At 39.8% G+C, this 18,250-nt stretch overlaps 2 protein-coding genes across 5 annotated transcripts in view; one reads left to right on the top strand and one right to left on the bottom strand.

Moving 5' to 3' along the window:
• Positions 1 to 4,601, bottom strand: part of ccdc85al (coiled-coil domain containing 85A, like) — a 75,493-nt gene extending 70,892 nt beyond the window's left edge. For 2 of the 4 annotated variants that reach the window (XM_047364252.1, XM_047364254.1), the window contains exon 1: positions 3,956 to 4,601. In XM_047364252.1, coding sequence (XP_047220208.1) covers positions 3,956 to 4,219 — 264 coding nt within the window. In that variant the 5' untranslated portion in view covers positions 4,220 to 4,601. The remainder of the gene's footprint in view (positions 1 to 3,955) is intronic. The other 2 variants (XM_047364253.1, XM_047364251.1) reach the window with 2 other exon arrangements.
• Positions 4,602 to 7,443: 2,842 nt separating this feature from the next.
• On the top strand, positions 7,444 to 17,368 carry sec23b (SEC23 homolog B, coat complex II component). The gene is made up of 19 exons (XM_047364311.1): positions 7,444 to 7,604; positions 9,492 to 9,719; positions 10,255 to 10,312; positions 10,472 to 10,558; positions 10,786 to 11,022; positions 11,246 to 11,328; positions 11,441 to 11,585; positions 12,442 to 12,600; positions 12,704 to 12,819; positions 13,130 to 13,253; positions 13,345 to 13,425; positions 13,542 to 13,631; positions 13,800 to 13,906; positions 14,228 to 14,381; positions 14,577 to 14,654; positions 15,155 to 15,316; positions 15,426 to 15,512; positions 15,653 to 15,874; positions 16,766 to 17,368. The coding sequence occupies exons 2-19, from the start codon at positions 9,499 to 9,501 to the stop codon at positions 16,853 to 16,855; spliced, it is 2,301 nt and encodes a 766-aa protein (XP_047220267.1). The 5' UTR covers positions 7,444 to 7,604; positions 9,492 to 9,498; the 3' UTR covers positions 16,856 to 17,368.
• The last annotated feature ends 882 nt before the right edge of the window (positions 17,369 to 18,250 follow it).

Below are 18,250 nucleotides of genomic sequence, written 5' to 3'. Positions count from 1 at the left end.
CAATTTGAATAATAAACTGAATTTAGCTGCACTGTTTGATAATTATGATCAATTGGCATGTATGTACTTAACTTGAAATCTGTATGATTCGATTGAATTGACTTTGTAAAGTGGCTTGAAACGACATGTATTGTGAATTTGGCGCAATATAAATAAACTGAATTGAACTAATCTGATTTAAAGAAAATCGTCAGATTCCGATCTCTAGCTGATTAATTGGAACATCTTTACTGATCAGAATTGAAAGTTATTTAAGTTTCCGGCATGCAGTTCAGTCAGTGAAACCTTTCAGACTTTGGAGAAGACATAGCAGAAAAGCATAGAAAGCATATCAATGAATCCTTTTCCTCTGAATAAGTCACAGGGTTTCAGCAAGTTTCAGTTAAGACTTTTTAAACATTTTATGACCAAGCATTATTTAAAGTTTAGACCTGCATGAATTATAACATAAACAAGATAACTTACCTAATAGGTCAAACAAAACTTTAATTATGAAAATTGCATCGTTAAGCTTGTCCTGAACAATTTCTGGTTTTCTTTGATGTCTCACTTGCCAATGTTGTTTTTAAGTAATTCTATGGACGATAATGTATAGAATAAAAGTGCTGTATATTATTTTATAGAGGCGGTAGTTTTGAATCCAATAGAAATACGTCCTTAACTTTTTTCTTGTTTTTATTCCACAACAGGATTTCCCCAGGCAAAAGACAGCAGGGTGTTTGTTGATGCATTTACAGGAAAAAAAAATGGTGGGTGTCTTGATGCATTTCATGAAAAGAGTGAAATAAATCAAAATTGTAATTTATTGATCTGCTGATCACTGATCAGTGCAGATCAAGAGAAAATTCTTGATTGATTCAAGCATCTCTGTTAGTGATCAGTAGTTAATATGCATTGCATGTCCTGCACGCAGCTCAGTAAGTAAAATCATTAATATTTCTGACGTTTCTTACAGACAATTTGCAAATCATCAGTAAGAAAAGCATCTCAATAAATGGTATGCTTCTGAATAACTCTGTTCATGAAGTTACTTGTAAAACCTACAAGGTCTCAGGTGTGAATGGGGAGCAGGTGTGGTAAATTTGGTGTTATCGCTCTCACACTCTCTGTTACTGGTTACTGGAAGTTCAACCTGGCATTTCATGGCAAAAAACACTCTGAGGAGCTGGCTGCATGAGTGCTGCCGGCTGTAGGGAGCTAATGTTCACTGAGGGAACCATGAATGCCAACATGTACGGTGACATACTGAAGCAGAGCATGATTTCTTCCCTTTGGAAACTGGGTTGCAGGGCAGTATTCCAACATGATAATGACCCAAAATGCATCTCCAGGATGACCACTGCCTTGCTGAAGAAACTGAGGGTAAAGGTGCTGGACTGGACAAATGTGTCTCCAGACCTAAACCCTCCACCTGTGGGGCATCCTCAAACAGAAGGTTGAAGAGTGGAAGGTCTCTAACATCCACCAACTCCATGATGTTGTCATGGAGGAGTGGAAGAGGATCCCAGTGGCAACCTGTGATGCTCTAGTGAACTCCATGCCCAAGAGAGTTAAGGCAGTGCTAGAAAATATTGGTAGCCACACAAAATATTGACACTTTGGGAACAATTTGAACATTTTAACTTAGAAGTGTACTCACTTTTGTTACCAGCGGTTTAGACATTAATGGCTGTGTGCTGAGTTATTCTAAGGGGACAGCAAATATACACACTGTACACCGACTACTTTACATTGTATCAAAGTGTTATATCTTAATTTTTGTCCCATAAAAAGATATAATAAAAAAAATTAGCAAAATATTGAGGGGTATACTCACTTTTGTGAGATACTTAATTTTATTTAACTTAGTATTTACCAAACTTGTTGAACTAAAAATCGCTTTGTAATAGAAATATACCAATCAGGCCTTTCCTGGCCATTATACATTTCGACTGATTCCAATTTTTTATTCTAAGGGCCATAAAACATAAAATAGAAAAGAATGTGCAGCAGGTTTTTTGATTGGTGTAGTGGTTTTGAATCCAGCAGAAAATGAAGGAGTCAGATTATGCCCATACTCATGCCCGTACTTTCATTCACTGCCCTTAAGCAGTGAATGAAAGTACATGCTGTCGGAGGATGACTTCAGAGAAACAAAACTGTGAAGGTTCTTAGTTTAGATATCAATCAGAAAGAATCAGAAATTTTTGTTTCTGATTGTTTTTACTGTGTGCCCTGCCGATCAGCAATCAGAAACGATCAAGAGAAAAACTGTCCAGTTTCTATGGTTTGGATCTCTTTTTATCACACTAAAAAGCTGCATCTATTGCATAATTTGATTTGTTTTCCCTTCTCTCTTAGATATCACTAAGTCGCTGTATGCAATCATAATGAAATGAAACATTAATCCTCTCTGACTCTGAAAGAACAGTCACTGCATTTAATGTGAGATACATAATTTAGCTTAAAATCCCCTGTCGATTATGGAGAAATCACACAGAAAAAAGGCCAGATTCAGGAGTAAACAAATCACGCGTACAACATTTTGCAATAAAAAAAAAATTTAAAACTCCTCCGTCTGTGACAATTTAACTCTCAACTCGATCCTCCCTATCCTGCTCCCTGTCAGAGCCTCCAGCTCTCTCCAGTGTAATTAGGCTGCTTGGATGGGCAGAGGTGACAAGGTCCCTGGGAGAGGCAAATGGTCCCTGTGTGCTGCTGAGTCTACCTCAGGCAAGTCTCAACTTTAATTGTAAACAATGTGGACATAGTACCACATTACCTTTATGATAGGGGGTAGTGACTAAGACTAGTCATAGTAAGAAAGGCCTTTTGTGTCTTGAGCTTTATTGCATCTTGAGTAAACTTACAGTATCTTGCAAAGGTATTCATACCTCCAAATGTTTTTAGAATTCAATCAGGTAACAACCACAAATTACAATAGATTTGTTGGGACTTTATGGTTGAAATTTCTGCCTATAAGCAAAATGCTATATATGTCGGAAAACTAACATTTTATATCCCCCTGAGTTCACCATTCCCCGCAAGTCAGCTTGTCAGAGTTGATGGGATGATGGAGGGAGCTAAATAGAGTGCATTCCTGGCGGAATACCTGTTTGAGGCTGCCATCGTTTCGAGTGTGGGGCAAATTTCCAACAGGGCAACCACCCTAAATATACACCCAAAGCAATGATGGAGTAGTTCAGATCAGAGCATATTCAAGTGTTAGAACGTCTCAGTGAAAGTCCAGAGCCAAATCCATATCTGAATCTGTGGCAAGACACTTTTCATCTAATCTGACTGAGTTTTGGATAGTTTGCAAAAACACATTGAAAAACATATTAGTGTTTCTATGGGCAAATCTTGTCAAAAGATTTGCCCATATAAATATGTCAAAAGACAGACAGCTTTGCTTCTACAAAGTGTTACTCAGGGAGCTGAATTTAAATGCACACCACACTTTTCATATCTTGAAGGATTGTACCATGTCATTTGTAACCTTAAAATAAGACATGCTTTGTGGTTGGTATGTCATATGAAATTCAAATAAATACATTAAAGTTTTAAAGTTTACCATTCAGACCGTTAGAAAATATGGAAACGTCCAGTTCCTGTAAGTACTTTTGCAAGGCACTGTATGCGGAGGAATGCTGAATCTGAGGCCTGTGCAAACAGAGGCAGATCTGGGTACCAGGCCCATGCTGTCATTGATTATACTTAAAAGCACTGCTACTCAACCTATCGGCTATTAAACCAAGTCTGACTGGATTTCCTAAGCCTGCAAGTTTAGCAAGGGCACATCCACAGAACGATCCTGCGAACTCCAGTATTATCTTACCAAACATCATGGTTGCTAATTGCATAAAAAAGCTGATAATTCTTCACGTTATGCGCGTTCTCAGGAGCGCCTCAAACCTATGACCTCATCCTTTACAAATGCGCGCTCCTCCACCCTCCTCTTCCTCCTCCTCCTCACCTTCAGCCCCCTGATCTCGTTTAGGTGCAGCTGGAGGCTGCGGTTGACCTCTCGGATGAGATTCCCGTGGTCTAGAATCACGCTCATCTTATCGGCCTCAGACCGCCTCAGCCGGCGCACCAGCTCCTCTTTGGTCCACCTGAGCAGATCCTCGTCCGTCAGACCTGAGATGTCCTCGGCCGGACTTTCACTCTTCGCTATGGACAGCTGGAGCTGGGGCTGGGGCTGTGGCTGGGTGTGAGGTGGCGGAGTTGCCTTCTCCATTGGCACAGCTCCTCCGGCACCGACAAAAGGCAGAAAACACTCGGGGATTCGTCAAGCAGCTCCGCTCGCATCCAATCGACCTGCAGGGGTGATGAAGCACGTTACCGTTTGGTAATCAGCTGCATAGTCCGGCCTCTGTGTTCCCCTTCACTATCCCACTCTCTCATTGAGCAACAGCTGACGATGCCGGGCGGAGTGCAGCACAGAGGATGCTGTGGTCCTTATAGCTGATCCACGGCGGGATCCGGTCCGGAAGGAGATGAAAGTGGGAGAAGCTTTACCTGGATGTTAAACCAGTGAGAGACAGAGAGGAGGGAGTCTCTGTGCCAAACAGAAACAGAGAGAGGGAACAGCTCTCCCCTTCTCTGCTTTTCTCCTCTGAAGCACTCTCCCTTCAGCGGTTTGAGCCTCAATGAAAATAGTGAGCTCTTACAGCGCCACCTAATGGTTGGTTTTATAACAAAAGGCTTGATGAGACAGTCCTATTCAGTTTTGCACAACATAACATAGATGTTAAAAATATAAGAACAAAAAAACATCAGTTTTTCTTCAGAAGCATGAACAAATTAATTACTTTATTTCAGTAGCTACTTTACAAAACATACAAATATAATAAAGGTCATTCATGTCTATCCTGGGTCATTTTGGGAAGTCTGGCAGGTTGAAAAAGAACACAGAGAAATGCTGGGCAAAGAACCTTGTACTCACAGTGTCATACGTAAGGGGTATCTAGAGTAACCAATTAACCCAACAGTCATGTTTCTGGACTGTGGGAGTAAACCCAGAGAAAACCCATGCACAGGTGAAAACATTCAAACTCCAAGCAGAGAGACCCACGGCTGGGATTTACACCCAGCACCTTCTTTCTGCCAGACAACAGTGCCTACTGTACCACTGTGCAAGCTTCTGTCCTTCAATCCTTCTCCCCAGTCATGACATTTATAGGATACAGCAGATTAATATAACATGTTGAACAAAATCAATAATATTTGGAAATTTCATGCATCTGCTTCAGCGTTGCCTTCCCTCGTTGCAGATGTAACTTGGAGGTTAAGGCCATCCATGTGGATAGGGTTACAAGACAGTAAAATCCAGAAAAGTCCCTAGAAATCTGTGTTCCAAGTGGGCAAGTCTGAGGTTTTCACTGATCCTCAAGTTTAAATCCAATATGGATGCCTCACACATAAACGTTTGTAATAGTGTTAGTTTAAAACTGCTTACACACAAGCAAATGTACACGTACACACACACACACACACACATAAACACACAGTACTCTGTAACCTCCTTCGATGAAAATTATGCCACAAAAGAACAAATACTTTATTAGCTTGTTTTGCTAATAGCTAAAAACTATTAGCTCAGACTCATTATCGTTAGGTTGTCACGATGTGGTTTTGGATCGGCCCAAAGTGCAGACAAGAGCTCGGCAGGATCATCTTTGTAATTCAAAGATTTATTTACAAGGTCAAAAACAAAGCAAAATCACTGCAAGTTTCCCAAGGCAAGGCGTGGCAAAAAAACAAAGCATAATCATGGACTAGAACGAGGTGTGACGAACACAAGGAACCAGCAACGGACAAAGACACAAAACCAACTAATATACTGTGAGATAACAAAGGCAGATAATCAACGGAACAGGGAACAGGTGTGACAAGGAGGCAGGGAAGCAGAAGGAACAGGTGAAACAAATACAAAGGCTGAGGAAGGGCAAAGTAACTAATAAACAATAAACAGAAACACAGACCAAGCAAACCTATAGACAAAGATAAATAATCAAATGGGGAATAAGAAAACTAGAATAATCATGACTAAAGTGAACAGAGAAACTAGAGGGAACATAGGAACAACAATAACAACCTGAGAACAAACAAAGAACCCATAAAGAAAACCTGAATACAAAAGTAAACAAACCTAACCACACTGACTGAATTAACTGGAAAGGAACCAGAAAATAAACTAGTAAACAAGAAGAGTGCAAAGGAACAAATAAAACACAATTAAACACAAAGATACTAAAGAGAAATAAAACTAGAGAATCCAGGGAAGACCAAGAACTATAATAATTACAATAATAATAATAATAAACCATACCAAGTAATAAGAAAACAACCATAAAAGAACTTAAGTAGTAAACACTAGGAGGCAGAAGAGGGAGAAAAGAAAAACATGATACAAAAACCAAAATAGAAAAATCTAAGCAAAAGGTAAACAAACACAAAGCCACAAACAGAGTCCAGAAATGTCACTCCGTGACATAGGTTAGACCAGGGGTCAGCAGCCTTTACAATCTTAGGAGCCATTTTTGCCCTTAGTCAGTTGAATAAACCTAGAACCCCAAATGTTACACGACCTTTTGAAAAAAGACAACTTATAATGTTTTATAAATATCTGTTATAGTAAATTTGTTGTCATTTGTAAAGAAACACCAATTCATTTTTTTTTTTTTTAGGTTTTAAAAATGAAGAAAAAAAAACGTTTGCTAAAAAAACATGGATAAATTTTTTATGTTGATATTTGTCGAAAATGATCAAACGTACATGGTTTCCAACCCACTGACAAGAAAAATAGATTTAAGAAATAATATTGGTACTTTTAGTGTCATTCTGTTGTGAAAATGCAATGCAATTATTCAAATAAAACCCAAAAAACTGCTAAAACTGTATTTGTTGTTTTATCTATATTTAAAAACACTATTAAACATTGGTTCTTTAGGTTTTTTAGGCAAAGTTATTAAGAGCCATTGTGAAAGGTCCAAAAACTCATTTAAGGTTCCGGAGCCGCAAGTTGCAGACCCTTGGCTTAAACCCAAAAATTTTAATAAACTGAACACCACCTTAAAGCAACCTCGGCAATACCCAGCAGTACCACAGATTAACAGTCACTATATAACACAGCACTGATGCAATAATTCATACAAAAGAACCCCAGCCAAGTATTGAGTGCATGTAGTTCTGTGAAGTACGTGGACATGCTTTTCAATAGGTCGAATTTTCAGTACTAAAAATCTATTTTTTTTATTGATTTTTATAGAGCAGAATTTGTCTTTGCTACCTGGTTAATGGTCAAAAATACAACAGACTTCATTTCCCAAAGTTCCCCACTTCCGCCTGCTTGGTACGCTCGTGGCGCTCCGTGCTCACTACACGACTATGGCCACTCGCAGCGACGTCACAGAAAAAAGAGCCAATAGAAGAAAGGCGAATTCTGAGTAACACGTCATTCTAGTAAAGTGTAGAAGCCGGGCTGACAGGGAGTGATCCCACCGCCGACATCTTTCTGTCCTCTTCATCCGTTTGTTTCCACCTCCTGATGCTCTAATTTATCTCCAACACAACAATCTGTATCGTCGCTGTCTTGTCCTGAAGTTAACTTGATATAAAAGGTAAGAGCTCTGCTTAATTTTGGTCGTTAGTAGGTCGTCCATTTTTTTTTTTAGCTTCCATTTAAGAAGTGACAGGAAGTGGGGAAATGCTACATTCCGTTAGCATGTCCGACCTGCTCTCTAAGATGTTTGACTTGTAGAGCAGCGAGGACAGGGTTTGAATGTAAACGGTGATTTAAGAAACTCTGTTTGTGTTAGTGGACAGAGCATCTACAATGTATGTAGATTTATTCAATGTCTTCCGTGTTAGTAGATATCTGCTGGTTTCAGTAGATCTGATCAGTATGGATTCTATAACTATTGTCTTCATTAATGATGATACGTGGCTGTTAGTTTGTATTATTGATGTTTGCTCACAATCTTTGCACCATACACGAGTAGCTCCATCAGTGACATCTCTGTTTTGCCTTTGGCAAAAATAACGATACAAACAACTTTCCAATCGAAGACCTTATTGTTGCTTTCGCCTTTGATTGTTACTTTGAGATAAATTCATATGTTTGCTGACAATGCTGCCAAATCAGGAATAATTGCTTAGTTCATGGAAGAAAAAAAAAACAACCTGTGCTTTTGTAGTTTATTAAATAATTATGTCAGACATTTTTAAAAGTGTCTTAGTGTCAGTTTAAAGAATTAGCTTTTCTGTTTTGTTTTGTACTGTAATGATAATAATTGGACTGTGAACTATTGATCAGATTTCACAAATGGAATAAAGATGCCATCCAGGGCTTTGAACCTGCTGACATGTAATCTAGGATTTCACAGAACAAAGTTCCTGACATTATCATGGCACCATAATCACGTAGCTATTTATGGAGGAAAAAAGAAGAAAGTCTTTGGAGTACTATTAATAGTTTTATTGTATAGATTGCTTTAAAATATTCATTATAAATGAATTAATCAAAGCAATATTAAATGGTCTAATTATACTTTGCATCTTTCAAAACGATGTATCTCTCGTTTAGCCTCTAATAAAGTGCTTGTTTTGTATCGGTCAGGCAGTTAAAAAAACAAAAAGAAAAACCAATATCCTACAGAAATATAAACATACACATAAAAACAAAATCAGAGGATGAGTTGGTGAGGAAGAAACACTGTTTTTAGTACATGGGGGAAACACTAAGAAGGAAAAATACTTATGTAAAACAAGAAGCGTTCTAAGGTATAGTTTGATTAATTCACATTCTGAATGTAAATAAGAGAAAATATGTAGATGAATAAATGCAAAGATAAAATAATACGGTTGTATTACTTTTGCACATCAGTCGAAAAGTCACAATGGAAAATGTGCATTAAATAAATAAAACCCAGCAGCATGCCAAATTATTATCTGATTCAATAGGTTAAAAGTTCATTGCTTTATTTTTAGTTTATCAAGGAAAATATTTTTTGCCCTTATCTGTTGTTATTCCTTTCTGGTTCTGTTTCTAATATTTCTCTCCAAAGGAAGAATTTGCCCTCTAATGACGAAGAGGTGTTTAGTGATGCTTTAAGGGCGTCACTCATGTTTCTCTGCCATACACCAGCAGAAGCAAAGCACATAGAAATTATACTAATCAAACATTTGGACACACCCGTTTATTCACGTTAGGATTCCTCCACACTCTTCTCTCCCCGTCATCAAAACTTGTCGAGCAGGCTTTCCTAACGCATATTGTGCGTCATGCTTTCGAAGTTGTCTTATTTTAGTCCCGACAGGAAAGGCTCACCTGTATTTAAAGCAGATGTTCACTGCAGTTAAGTCAGACAGAGGAACTCATCTGATGAGACAGAACCAAGTGTGGAGCAACAGATTTTTGGACTACCAGAGATCGTTTGGGCCTATTTAGCTGTTTTGCTGGACTGATCACATCAGTTTGGTGTATTTAACGTCTTTTTCTGCTGTAGCTCGGTGATGTCGACCTACCAGGAGTTCATTCAACAGAATGAGGATAGAGATGGGGTGAGATTCAGCTGGAATCTCTGGCCCTCCAGTCGTCTGGAGGCCACCAGGCTGGTGGTCCCTGTCTCCTGCCTCTTCACGCCTCTGAAGGAGAGGCCCAGCCTGCCACCTGTCCAGTACGAGCCAGTTCTGTGCAGCCGGGCCAACTGCAAAGCAGTCCTCAACCCACTATGGTAAGTTTCACACGAATCAGTTTCCATGTCTACATGTGTGCAGGTTGGTAAAAATGTGTAGAGATGACCTTATATGGACTGAGGAAACCCAGTCCTGTTGATGATGGGAAGATGTTTCTAAAACTCCGTTCAGAATCACAAATGATAAATGAGTAGATATGTAAATCAATAGAATAAAGCCAAACATTTTTTTATGTTCCAGATTCAGATATCTGGAACAAAAGTTAATGAATTACTGCAATAAAAAATGGAATAAATAAATGTGTTTCAAAACATTGCCCTCTAATTTCGCAGATTGGTTTGCCATCATTTAAGTCCAGCGGCACATCTGACCTTTATCCTTTTCTGAGTTTGTTTTGTAAATTTAACGGAAAAAATTGTAAGAATTTAGTTAGCAAATCCTCAGCTTATATAAATGACGGTTGGGATGCATGAAAACCTCAACACACACCATGTTTGTTTCAGTGTCAGCCACTTTTTTAACTCAAGACTACAAAACGTAATTTGTTAACCAACTTTTTTTTTTCTTTTGTAGTCAAGTTGACTTCAGAGCCAAAATATGGGCATGCAACTTCTGTTTCCAGAGGAACCCTGTAAGTACCAACAATGCAACATGTCTCAGTCCAGATGCTATTATTGATATCCTGACGTCTGTCAAGGCATGCATGCGTTTTATAACTTAATATTGCTTGTCCACATTCCTTTATTAGGCTGGTAAGGTTGACCATTTGTATGTCTTTGTGTTTGTGCAGTTCCCTCCCTCCTATGCTGGTATATCAGAGGTGAACCAGCCAGCTGAGCTCATGCCACAGTTCTCCACCATCGAGTACATAGTGCAGGTAAATTCTTAATGCGTGTATGCATTCTGACCCCGCCCATTTACGACGTGTACTGCAGACAAGAGCACAAATGGTTTCAGTTTGTGATGCAATAAAGTGCATTGGGTTAACTCTTTTACTCTGGAACATTAATGTTCTGTTGCATTTTTTTTAACGTGGGCTCAGGAAACGTAGCTAAAGCTGCACATCACTGGTGTTTAATCTTCCTTTTTCTTTTCTCTTCGCAGCGCGGACCCTCAGCCCCGCTCATCTTTCTGTACGTTGTAGACACGTGTTTGGAAGAAGAGGACCTCCAGGCCCTGAAGGAGTCCCTTCAGATGTCCCTGAGTCTGCTGCCACCAAATGCTCTGGTGGGCCTCATCACTTTTGGACGCATGGTTCAGGTCCATGAGCTGACATGCGAGGGGATTGCGAAAAGCTACGTCTTCAGAGGAACTAAAGACCTCTCCGCCAAACAGATCCAGGTAGGTTCAGATTACTTTAAATGACTAAGAAAGCATGTGGGAACCTGAGGAGAACATCTTTAAATCCCATAAATGCTGCAGTTACTGTGATACATAGCATAACTGGTTTGACTAGATCCATATTGATGAATTTAATTGCTTGGGAATGTTTTTTTTCTTTGTGAAGTAAAATAACTGTCATGAACTCTCAGATCAATTTGGTAATGTGTGTATTTCAATTCAGGAGATGCTTGGGTTGACAAAGCCTGCAGCACCAGGACAGCAAGGTCATCCTGTGGCTCCTCAGGAAGCTGCTGCCTCATGCAGGTATGAAGGAGGAGGACCAGTTCTCATGTTATTAGGCAGTAGTAGCACATGCAGCAGTTGACTGTCTCCTGTTTTGATTTTTGTTCTAAAAGCCTTGCTTTTTCACCTCCAGGTTCCTTCAGCCAGTGCATCGAGTCGACATGAACCTGACCGACTTGCTTGGAGAGCTTCAGAGAGACCCCTGGCCTGTCTCTCAGGGCAAACGGCCGCTGCGCTCCACCGGCGTCGCGCTGTCTGTTGCTGTCGGCCTTCTTGAGGTAAAAAACAAACACATTGATACAATAACCGGTTCCACATCTGTCTATTAGACGTGGTTATTTCTAATGTGACTTGAACCTCTCTGAGAAAGCCTGGTCACATCTTCCTGTTCAGCTACTGGCTGCCCGACAATTATTTCCTGCAGCAACAGCATGTTTGCAGTGCAGCTCATCGGTCGCTCGCTCGTTGCTTTTTCTCTTTTTCCTCCATCGTTTTTATCCTCTCTCTTGTCCCTCTGATAATCTGTGCCGTCATATAACTGCTAGTACAATATATCACTCCCTCCACCAGACATTTCCACAACCAGTGGGAGAGCTGTGGTGCTTTAAGTCACTTTAGATTCACTAATCAGACTGGAGAAAAAAGCCGTCCATACAAAGCAGAGCTCCAGAATGCTGTGTATTGTTCTGTGTGAATAAAGACTAAACATCTTTTTCTAAATCAATCTTTGTTTGGTTAGAACATTTTATCAGAGGTTCTTATTGTTGCGGTTTTTGTGGTTAGATGGCTCATTTCCAAATGTTTCATCATGCTGTGGGCGTTCCTAGACTTTGGACTTTAGATTTATTGGCTGGCAGTGTTGGCTGTCAAGTTTGGTCTTTGCTAATAGAGATTCACCTCGTTTACACTCTTTAATAATGTTAAATTCACACTTTTTATATGGAGTATTTGCTGTATTTTTACTAAGTATGAATAATGAGTTAAAGTCAGAAATGCCTCCTAGTTAAATTTTGCTGCAGATGTTCATTCTATGTTCTAACCATGAATCAACGTGGAAAAAATGTTTCCTCATGTTTTATGTTGTGTATGAAATGCAACCCAAGTGAAATCCATTTGCTTCTTTCTCCTTCTCAGGGGGCTTTTCCAAACACAGGAGCTCGTGTGATGCTATTTATTGGCGGGCCGCCCACCCAGGGACCAGGCATGGTGGTGGGAGATGAACTAAAAATCCCCATCCGCTCCTGGCACGACATCCAGAAGGACAACGCACGGCATCTGAAGAAAGCGACCAAGGTGATAAATTTATGAAGGATCTGCTGATATGTTACAATTGAGTTAAAAAAAATGGATTATTATTTTTTTTGTATATTAGATTTCTAAATGTCTGTTTCCGCAGTACTATGAAGCTTTGGCCAACCGGTCAGCTGTGAACGGACACAGTATCGACATCTACGCCTGCGCTCTGGACCAGACGGGTCTGCTGGAGATGAAGTGCTTATCTAATCTCACAGGGTATGTCAGAACTGACTGTTTCATTTCAGAGTACAGGATTATCTGTCAGTCCTTCAGGTTTACTTTATTAATGCATTTAAGCAACTTTGTTTTGCAGTTAGAATATCACACATTTGTGCAACCTGACATTAGAAACAAAGATTGGACAATTTTCACATAGATATAGTAAGAGAAAAAAGAGGCATGCTCCTGGCCTCACAAAAACAACAAAATATGTCAATAAACAAAAAGTTTTCCATTAATAATTAAATAGATGTAATAAATAGGTGATTTTTGTATTTTGTTTGTAACAGATTTTGTTGTATTTCAGGGGACACATTGTGATGGGGGACTCCTTTAACACCTCCCTGTTCAAGCAAACCTTCCAAAGAGTCTTTAGCAAAGACTGCAATGGAGACTTCCGGATGGCGTTTGGAGGAGTCATGGAGGTCAAGGTAAAGTAAACACTTACATCTAATTAGTTCACTTGAGATACAAAAAGTGTTATTTGTATAATTTCATTTTGTCCTGTTTTGGTCTTTATAGACATCAAGAGAGGTGAAGGTGTGCGGGGCCATTGGACCATGTGTTTCCCTGCATTCAAAGGGTTCCTCTGTCTCGGAGAATGTGAGTCACCGCCCCAGATTGGGGGACTGGGGGACTCAGGTTCCTTGTCCTCAGTTTAGGTAATCTGAGAGTCGTCATCTGCTGGAATTCACCACAACGTGATTTCTTTTCTGCAGGAGATGGGCATTGGGGGCACAAACCAGTGGAAACTGTGCAGCCTAGACCATTCCACTACTTTGGGCATTTACTTTGAAGTCGTGAATCAGGTAAAAATATATTTTTTTTGTTATTAGCTTTCAAGCTCTCAGGGATTGGAGCAGATCAATCGCTTCAAAGAAGTATTTGTGAACCACAATAATTGGGTTTTTCTTTAAGCTTGCAGACAATGGCTTCTTTTTTCTTGCAAGGACTAATTGTTTGCTGTGTTTGTGTAGCACAATGCGCCAGTCCCACAGGGTGGCCGAGGGGCGATCCAGTTTGTAACCATGTACCAGCACTCCAACGCTCAGAAGAGGATACGGGTCACCACCGTCGCCAGGAAGTAAGACTTATTTTCTTGGTAATATTCTCTGCTAAAAGGGGTCTTTATTTTGAGTTTGGTATGTTCCTGACAAACCAGCTTTTCTTGCTGGAAAGTATTTTAAGGAGGAAGTATTGAAAGAATGTGAACTAGATTGGAGGTTGTACTCACCGGACACGTTTGCATACCTGCTATTTGTTTTGATGCTTTTAAGAAAACATGAAAACTGTGCGTCATCACACCGCACCCATGCTCACCTCTACCTTTTCTTTCTTTCCTCTGCTCTACGTTCTTCACTCACACCCAAACCTCCTCTTTTTCTTTCTTTTTGAACTATTCAAGTTGGGCAGACGCCCAGTCTCAGATTCAGCACATTGAGACCTCGTTCGACCAAGAAGCGGCCGCCGTGCTCATGGCACGCCTGGGCGTCTTCAGGGCAGAGTCAGAGGAGGGTCCAGACGTGCTGCGGTGGCTCGACAGGCAGCTTATCCGCCTGGTGAGTTGGAAACAAATCTAGGGTCCTAAACAATCTATTATTAAACTTATTTGTTTCTTTTTTTAAGGGTTGTTTTTGGATTATCATTTTGCTCCCCATATAGTTTTTTTTAATAAAAAGTTGGCTGTTAAATAGGGCTTAGTTTTGTGGTATGATTCATAATTGATGAAACACTTTTTCCTTTCGTGTTTTCAGTGTCAGAAGTTTGGCCAGTTCAATAAAGAGGATCCTACGTCCTTCAGACTGTCAGAGTCCCTGTCCCTCTACCCACAGGTAAACCTGCCACCAAGTGGAAATGTAACAGAAAACTGCAGTTGGACTTACTGGGGTAGTTTTTAAAGCCAAATTTCAGAAAAGGTCCTATGTTGTTATTATATGTTGTTATTATCCTATTATCCAGATAATAACTTATATACTATTGGTGTCTGTATTTAGTGCAAATTCAGGTTAGTTGGTCTCAGATGTGCAAGCTAACAGCTAGTCTGAGAGTCTTTAAACAACTAAACTCCCCAAAGCGTCATGGAGGTTTATACAAGCACTATTAAAAGCATTTCCATAAATGGGTACAGTAGTTTGCTTTGGTCTCTGCCCATCTCAGACTTGGACCTATGAACAAAACCTCACTAAGTCAGTTAACTATCCCTTTAATAAAAAAAATAAAAAAAAACAACCTTCAATTAATATTTAGGAATTAATTAAAGTCTTTTTTTCTTTATTAAAAGTTTTTGTTTACAATAATATTTTATTCACATTTTCCCTTTTTACGCTTCTAGTTTATGTTCCACCTCCGGCGGTCACCGTTCCTCCAGGTGTTCAACAACAGTCCAGATGAGTCGTCCTACTACAGGCACCACTTTGTTAGGCAGGACCTGACCCAGTCCCTGATCATGATCCAGCCCATCCTCTACTCATACTCCTTCCACGGTCCACCAGAGGTCAGCCTCAGTCCCTTCAAACTGTCATCCATTATATGTTGTCTCTCCAGCTGCCATCAAAGTGTCTTCATGACACAGTGTTGTAACACTTTCTTTATTTTTGGCTCAGCCTGTGCTCCTGGACAGCAGCAGCATCCTGCCAGATCGAATCTTGCTGATGGACACCTTCTTCCAGCTGGTTATCTACCACGGAGAGGTGAGACAGGATACCACAAAAATGCTTAAAAGGACATTTTCTTTCTGCATTAAGAGGTTTCATTCTGAATATTTAGTTTTATCTGGATGAATAAAAAATAAAGAATATATAGAATTCATTTTGTGTTTGTTTGTTTTCAGACTATTGCTCAGTGGAGAAAGGCAGGCTACCAGGAAATGCCAGAGTATGAGAACTTTAAGCAGTTGCTTCAGGCTCCTCTGGATGACGCTCAGGAGATCTTGCAGACACGCTTCCCCATGCCTCGCTACATTGACACTGAACATGGAGGCTCACAGGCTCGATTCCTGCTGTCTAAAGTCAACCCATCACAAACCCACAACAACCTCTATGCATGGGGACAGGTATATGCTTCTTCCTTCTTCCATGTATGCAGTATTGCCCACATGGCTTGTTTCAAACTGCAGATTTATGGCTTCCTTCCTGCCACTGTCCCATAGAGGCCAGATTTCTGGTGGCCCCAACTAATAGTTGTCCTGTTGACAGTTTCTCCACCTAATCTATGGGTCTCCTCGGCTCCTCTGGGGTTACCATGGGACTATTGGCTGTAATGCCCTTCTGGCCTGCACTGGATTTAATTTTAGGTTATCAGATTAAAAGGGGGCAAATGATAATGTACTCCGCACTTGTCAGATTTTTGTTTCTATGAAACTTTGAAAACCATGCATTCATGTGTATGTTTGTTACATAAAATCCCAATGAAATGCAAATAAATTATGAATACTTTAGCACAGTGCTGTAGTCTGGATTGAGATTATTCCAACGTTCTCCCAGGGCCTCTGTAGTCTGGATTGAGATTATTCCAACGTTCTCCCAGGGCCTCTGTAGCCACAGATAAAATGTTCTGCAAGACTGCATTTCCTTTTTTCATTTAAACAAAGCATTTTAAAAAATCCCCCAGATTTCCGGTCTAAAAATCCGAACTACTACTTCAGAAGTTTCCAACTGTTGATAAACCACAGGTCTTGGATTAGTTAACCTTCTATTTTGAACGGGGAAGATTGAAATGCTAAAATCGGCATTAAACTCTTTATACCCTTCATCAAGGAAGGGATGAACCCTTAACCTGTTGTTTAAGCTGCAGAAACACACAGTATCTGTGGGATTAACACCAGATTGAGGTTTCACTGTTTCATGCTATAAACTGATCATTGGATCAGTTGTGCTATAAAGGTCTGTTTGTAAACAGAAGGTGAATGTTAACCATTTTGCTTTTTTATTTTCTGTAACTGTAGGAGACAGGAGCACCAATCCTGACTGATGACGTCAGCCTGCAGGTCTTCATGGACCACTTGAAGAAACTGGCTGTTTCCAGCTCATCGTAGACGTCTGTCTAGGCACAAAACAAAAAAAAACAGAGGAATGTGACCTTCAGCTTCCAGGATCCATAAACATTTCCTATATATATATATATATTTTTTTTTTTTTCTCCTTCCAAGGAGCCAACCATCAACGTCTGCTGTTTATGTCTCTGTCTTGACTTACCTTTAATGATGAAAGGAGAAGCAATAGAAGGGGTCGCCGACAGTACGTTCCTGAAAATAAAACGTATCGAGTCATTTTCAGATTATTTATGAGAAATGGTTCTTCTCTTTAAGGAAATGAGACTCTATCAAACATTTTTTAGTTCCATATCTGTATCATATCTGTTCTTACTTTTCACATGCAGAGTGATTAGACTAATTTGTTCTTTGTGTATGTAAGTATGTAGTGCATCAGACTGGGTTAAAGCTGCTGTTAAAACAATGTCTGTATGTATGCGTGTGTCTGCGTTGTCCATAGTTTAAGATTAAATATGTGGAATTTTTCAGAAAAATAAATTATAGCAGAATATCCAATGCTTGCCTGAGACCTGCTTGTTTGGCTAATCAGAGTTAACAGTCAAGGTTTGTGTAGAAATCTGTCTGCCAGACTTGGGAGGCTCTTCAGGGATTATACCTCAGACTGTTTCTAAGGAATTTCCATCTCTGCATAACGAGGACCCCTTTTTCGTGGAATGGAAGCCAATCCCAGGAGCTCAGCTGACCGTTTCCAACAAGGAATGTTCATTTATTTTAAACTCTGACTATATGACGTTTATGTAGTTTCATCCCGTCTCGTTGACCATCTGGTACTTTGCACCCGATGACTGCCCAAGCATCATTGTAATCAAACTGTGAAGACTCAGGATTTAAATCAGCCTACTCTATCAGGATTCTTCAGAGCACTGATTAGATGTTCACATGCACTAAGCATGGGCAATAATACATTTTGAGCCTTTAATGATGGATTTGAACCATCATTTTTTTTCAAGCTTGAATATAATTTCAACAACTCAAATAACTTGGAAAAAAAAACAAAGTTATTATAAAAGTTTTGATTTACTGGGGATTTTCTCATGTCCGAGCAGGGTCAAAATTATACAGGATCGAATGTATAGAAACACGGAAGCTAATAATTGGTAAACTTTCTGTTATTAAGTTGCCAACAAACCGTAGTTTCATTATGGTTGAATATTTGACCACTTTTCCCATCAGAGGTGTTTGGGTTAATTTAAACTGGTTGAATTCCTGCTATGGAATCAGCTTTTATACATAATTCTTAAGGTTTCAATAGGGTCAAGGACGAGGTCAACTGCGAAGCTTAATGTTTGCTGTGTCCATTTCAAAACCCCTTTCTGACCTCGGTTTGCAATCACTGTCGTGTTGGAGCACATAATGTCCAAGTTTAACTATCTTGTT

This window comes from Girardinichthys multiradiatus, chromosome 5, assembly GCF_021462225.1.
Source record: "Girardinichthys multiradiatus isolate DD_20200921_A chromosome 5, DD_fGirMul_XY1, whole genome shotgun sequence".
Lineage (NCBI taxonomy): Eukaryota > Metazoa > Chordata > Actinopteri > Cyprinodontiformes > Goodeidae > Girardinichthys > Girardinichthys multiradiatus.
Note: the sequence above shows the minus strand (reverse complement) of the source record. Positions and strands in the feature narration are given on the sequence as shown.